General features: G+C 47.1%; 1 protein-coding gene across 1 annotated transcript; it reads right to left on the bottom strand.

Annotated features, from left to right (window-relative positions):
* Window positions 1-1,244: 1,244 nt before the first annotated feature.
* LOC124682210 (em protein CS41) lies at window positions 1,245-1,966 on the bottom strand. Its single transcript, XM_047216944.1, has 2 exons — window positions 1,777-1,966; window positions 1,245-1,685 (listed from the first exon to the last, which is right to left on the bottom strand). Exons 1-2 carry the CDS (start codon window positions 1,895-1,897, stop codon window positions 1,513-1,515), a joined length of 294 nt encoding a protein of 97 aa, XP_047072900.1. The 5' UTR covers window positions 1,898-1,966; the 3' UTR covers window positions 1,245-1,512.
* Between the last annotated feature and the right edge of the window lie 3,451 nt (window positions 1,967-5,417).

Below are 5,417 nucleotides of genomic sequence, written 5' to 3'. Positions count from 1 at the left end.
TCAGCCGGCCAGTCTTCGATGCAAAGCCATCATGGTGATGGTTGCATTGGAGAGGATGCCTGCTGGCTCCGCCTTCGACCTGGGCTGCGGGGAGCTCAAGCTGCAGGTGTTACTTGGAGTTCATCAGTGGGGGACTCGCGACGGCGGCGGCCGTCTTGCCCCTGCTATCTTTGGCCGAAGGGCGGCCCTCCACAGCCACAAGATGATGGCGCTTCTTCCTCCAGGCGCAAGGCCATTGCGGAGGATCTTCAGCTACTCTTTCCGGGCACTTCTCAGCATCGTTGTCCCAAGTGGCCTGTCCCCGGCGGCGGCGGTGCTGGCACGGATGACGAGTGGTTCTCGTCGGAGCGGTGGCAGAGGACCCAATTGCTTTTCGTAGATTTGTTGAAGGGTTCTTGGTGCAAATTTGCAGATCCTGAATGTACTTTTCTTTTCTCTTTAGACCTATCTGTAAACTGTAAAACCACCGCTGGAATATAATGCAGGCATGCAGCTACTGGGACCTTCGGGTCCCTTCCCTGTTCAAAAAAAAAACATATTATTGTGTGAAAAATAATATTGAGAAACTTCTGAAATATACTGGTTTATTTTCATTCATATTACAGAGGTTATATTGTTCAAAATAAAAAATACTCTCATTTCCACACATGTGACATCCAAACAGTATTTGGTATTCCATTGAAATCCGAATTCTATAGCTGGCATCCAAACATCATTTGTGGTATTGAATTGAATTGGTTGATTTGGTTTTTCATTGTCAATTCAATTCAGAGCCCAATTCACATTGTAACCAAACACAGCAAAAGAGTAATGCCCACATCACACGGTCTTAGAGGTCTTGGCGCGTTTCTACACCACTACTCTCGAAGGCTATGCGCCATAGCTAGCACGTCCCCTCGAGATCTACTAAGTTCCGCCATAATGCGTTGGTAAGGAGAGCCTTTTAAAGTTGTTCTTCGGAGGTATCTAGCTTAGGTTAGGCGTCGGAGGTATCTAGCTTAGGTTAGGCATTTTTATGTTGTGTTTGTGGTGTCGGTGATGGTTGTCTTCGGACTAGGTGGTGTGGAGTTTGTGCTACGAGTTTTCTTCTACTTAAACTTCTTCTTCTATAAGATAAAATATACATAGCTTTTTTGTACTTAAAAATCTGCCTTCTGCCTTCTGTGTCTCTATAAAGATAAGGTACGTTTTCGCGCCTCTCGAAAGAAGACCAATATGACCAGTTCGAACATCGAACACCCGCATGGAAGAAATTCAGATTGTTGATTAAGCACCGACGCACTACATTACAGATGAGCAGTAAGCTGACAGGAGTACTTACTAGTCACGACAGAACAGGGACACCTAAAAAGCACACATGATCACACTACGTATGATCGGGTACATGCGTGCTCAACTTCAGGAGCTGACCGACAATATTCAGTAGCAGACACAACCAGAAGACATCAGCTAACAGCCAACTACGAAGAGACATCAGCGGTCAGCTTGCTTGCTAGTACTACCTACTAGGTACTAAAACATCGGAGGCTTGGTCTTGTACTTGGACTCGTCGATGTCGATGCCCTCCTTGGCGGCGCGCTCGCCGCCGGACTCGTCGTTGGTGCTCAGGCCACCCTTGCGCCCCATCTCGCTGTACCCTTCCTCCCCGATCTGCTCCTTCCGAGTCTGCCCGCCGCGGCTGCGCCCTGCACAAATACATGCGTGTTACAACAATGATCCGAAGCTAAAATACTTGGCGACACATATGTTGCGCGAGTGCTATGTACATGTACGAACCCTCGGCCAGTTTCTCCTGCGCCTCGTAGCTCTTCCCGCCGGTGCCGCCGGGGACGACGGTCTGCCCCTCGCGGGCCAGGCTGTCCAGCTCCGACCTCCCCTTCTCCTGACCGGACGCCATTGCTTCCTGAAACTAACTGGGACTGACTGGAGTGGAGTTCGTACGTATGAGTAGTCTATGCAATGCAACTGCTCGTGTGCTTTTGATGGTGAGGGTGGATGAGGTAAGCGTCGCAGTTTTATAGCGTGCGAGGGGCGGTGCTCGAGAGGCATGGAGGCGGCACGTGTGCGCCGACGCGGACGTCCGCCGGCCCATCTCGTCGTCCCTGCTGTGGAGGCACGTGTTGGGCAAAGGCCTGGCGGACGACGCGTCATGAGCGTGTGCTTGGGCTCGTGCGGCCGAGACTCTGCTGGCTTTGCACTGCTGACACGTACGAAGTTTTACCCTTTTTACTCTAACACATGCTCTATGTATTTTGGAAGAGTGAAGGTGGTGAAAAACCAAAACTGATCCCGGGTGTATTATGTGTAAAACTTATTTTAAAAAGTAAAAAATATTAAAGATTTTTTTCATGTATAGGGATATGTTCTGTGTGTGCACGTAAAGTTTCACATAAAATCGACATGTAAAAAAGACCTCAAGAAATACACTATTTTAGTACCAAAAAGTTATCTTTTTACACATGGCACAAAACATATTGGTTTTGCTGAAACAACCTTGTGAGCATTTAACATGTATACACGAGATATTTATATATATATTTTTTAACATTTGTTAATATGTTTAAAATGCATTTCAAATAAACGGTGCATATGCACCCGAGTGCAAAACACCATGTCCGAAAGGTGGAACACATATTAATAAGACAGAATTGGATATGTTAGATTGACTATAGATGATATGGCATCTTGCCTATAACCAAACAGCCGGCCATACTATTAAACTTGCTCTAGTGTATAATATGCATGTGGTGTTCGCGCACGGTTGAAGAGCGATCATGAACCGATGACCAATCGTTCAATACATTATTTCTTTCTATCCAATAAAGCATCTCCACATGTACCTTAAATAAACACTCACATGAGCAACGGTAGGGTTCTGTTGAAGAAAACAAAAAAATTCTACGATAGAATAACACAGCCAAGATCAATTTTATGGAGATGCAAAGTAACGAAGGGATTTGGTGTTCATACCCTTGGAGACCAAAATTTTTACGTTCGCAACGAAAGTTGTTGGTTAAGATGTATAGTGACGCCGATCTCAGAATCGAGTAGAAGTACAAATGTTGAAGTGCTCCAAGTGTCGCACCTCCGCAGTTCTACACACGTACGGTGTATAGACGGCCCCAGGCTCCGGTCCAACAAAGTAGTGGAAGAAAAAGATCCGGACAGATGTTCCAGCAGCACGACGATGTGTGTATGGTGTAGAGATCTCCCCGTATGCATGTTCCTAACTCAGGAACACCCACGTGAAGGAGAGAAAGAGAGAGGGCAAAAGCCAAGGGAATAAATGAGGGAGAGGCGATGCCTCTTTTTATAGAGGGGGATGGGGAGAGAAGGTGGGGCCACAAAGGGCTACCGCCTCCTCCCCCTCTGTGCGCCGCCAACCCCCTTTAGGGTTAGGGTTTGGGGTGGCTAGCCCACCATGGGTCGCCTTCCCTCCCTTTCCCTAGGGTTCGGCTGGCCCCCCTTCATGGGCTGTCCAATGGTAGCCCATAAATAGGGGGTTTCCGTATTTTATTTATTGTTATTTTTTAATTCATTTAATTATATAATAAAAGATATAATTGAGTCTCCGAACAATTCATAGACCCCAAAACTTGCTCTGATATATCTCCGGAACAATTTCGGCGTTCTCTCTCTTTTCTTTACCAATCCCGAATAATTCTCAAAACGTCGTATACCCTTAAGTGTGTCACCCTACGAGTTCGGGAATACACAGATATGATCAAGACAACTCTCCGATTAATGACCACAAGTGGGTTCTAGAAAACCATAACGGTCCTCACACTTTCCCACGAAATTATCTTTATCGCTTGAAGCTCAACGTCGAGTCTTATTCCCTTTGTTACACGATACGTAGTTTGTGTGAGGCTTGATCTTCGGTATTTTGTATACCTAGTTCGATCTCGTTACTAACGAACACATTCAACTCGTTCTCGTGATATCATATCCTCGTGATCTAGTCACATGCTTGCAAACTTTGTTGATATAGTATCACCCGGGCCTCATTTGCGCGCGAGACACCTGATATGAGAGTCGTGCTCCGTCACACTAATGGCGTGTACTACACACGTTCGTTGGGAACCCCAAGAGGAAGGTATGATGCGCACAGCAGCAAGTTTTCCCTCAGTAAGAAACCAAGGTTTATCGAACCAGTAGGAGCCAAGAAGCACGTTGAAGGTTGTTGGTGGCAGGATGTAGTGCGGCGCAACACCAGGGATTCCGGCGCCAACGTGGAACCTGCACAACACAACCAAAAGTACTTTGCCCCAACGAAACAGTGAGGTTGTCAATCTCACCGGCTTGCTGTAACAAAGGATTAGATGTATAGTGTGGATGATGATTGTTTGCGAAGAACAGTAAAACAAGTATTGCAGTAGATTGTATTCAATGTAAAAGAATAGGACCGGGGTCCACGAGTTCACTAGAGGTGTCTCTCCCATAAGATAAATAGCATGTTGGGTGAACAAATTACAGTCGGGCAATTGACAAATAGAGAGGGCATGACCATGCACATACATGATATGATGAGTATAGTGAGATTTAATTGGGCACTCCGACAAAGTACATAGACCGCTATCCAGCATGCATCTATGCCTAAAAAGTCCACCTTCAGGTTATCATCCGAACCTCTTCCAGTATTAAGTTGCAAACAACGAGACAATTGCATTAAGTATGGTGCGTAATGTAATCAATAACTACATCCTCGGACATAGCATCAATGTTTTATCCCTAGTGGCAACGAGCACATCCACAACCTTAGAACTTTCCGTCACTCGTCCCGTATTTAATGGAGGCATGAACCCACTATCGAGCATAAATACTCCCTCTTGGAGTTAAGAGCAAAAACTTGGCCAGAGCCTCTACTAATAACGGAGAGCATGCAAGATCATAAACAACACATAGGTAATAGATTGATAATAAACATAACATAGTATTCTCTATCCATCGGATCCCGACAAACACAACATATAGCATTACAGATAGATGATCTTGATCATGTTAGGCAGCTCACAAGATCCGACAATGAAGCACATAAGGAGAAGACGACCATCTAGCTACTGCTATGGACCCATAGTCCGGGGGTGAACTACTCACTCATCACTCCGGAGGCGATCATGGCGGTGAAGAGTCCTCCGGGAGATGATTCCCCTCTCCGGCGAGGTGCCGGAGGCGATCTCCTGAATCCCCCGAGATGGGATTGGCGGCGGCGTCTCGCAAGGTTTTCCGTATCGTGGCTCTCGCGTGCGGGGGTTTCGCGACGAAGACTATATGTAGGCGGAAGGGCAGGTCGGGGGGCCACACGAGGGCCCCACACACCGGGCCGCGCGGCCAAGGCCTCGGGCCGCGCCGCCCTGTTGTGGCGGCGCCTCGTGGCCCCACTTCGTAAGTCCTCCGGTCTTCCGGAAGCTTCGTGG

The sequence above is a fragment of the Lolium rigidum genome, unplaced genomic scaffold, assembly GCF_022539505.1.
Source record: "Lolium rigidum isolate FL_2022 unplaced genomic scaffold, APGP_CSIRO_Lrig_0.1 contig_7058_1, whole genome shotgun sequence".
NCBI classification, from domain to species: domain Eukaryota; kingdom Viridiplantae; phylum Streptophyta; class Magnoliopsida; order Poales; family Poaceae; genus Lolium; species Lolium rigidum.
The sequence above is the reverse complement of the archived record's forward strand: the minus strand, read 5'-3'. Positions and strand labels throughout refer to the sequence as shown.

Coding starts and splice junctions, on each gene's coding strand:
- LOC124682210 (XM_047216944.1), bottom strand. CDS start 1,897: ATGGCGTCCGGTCAGGAGAAGGGGAGGTCGGAGCTGGACAGCCTGGCC. Junction 1,686..1,776: donor GCAGGAGAAACTGGCCGAGG/GTTCGTACATGT, acceptor GTATTTGTGCAG/GGCGCAGCCGCGGCGGGCAG.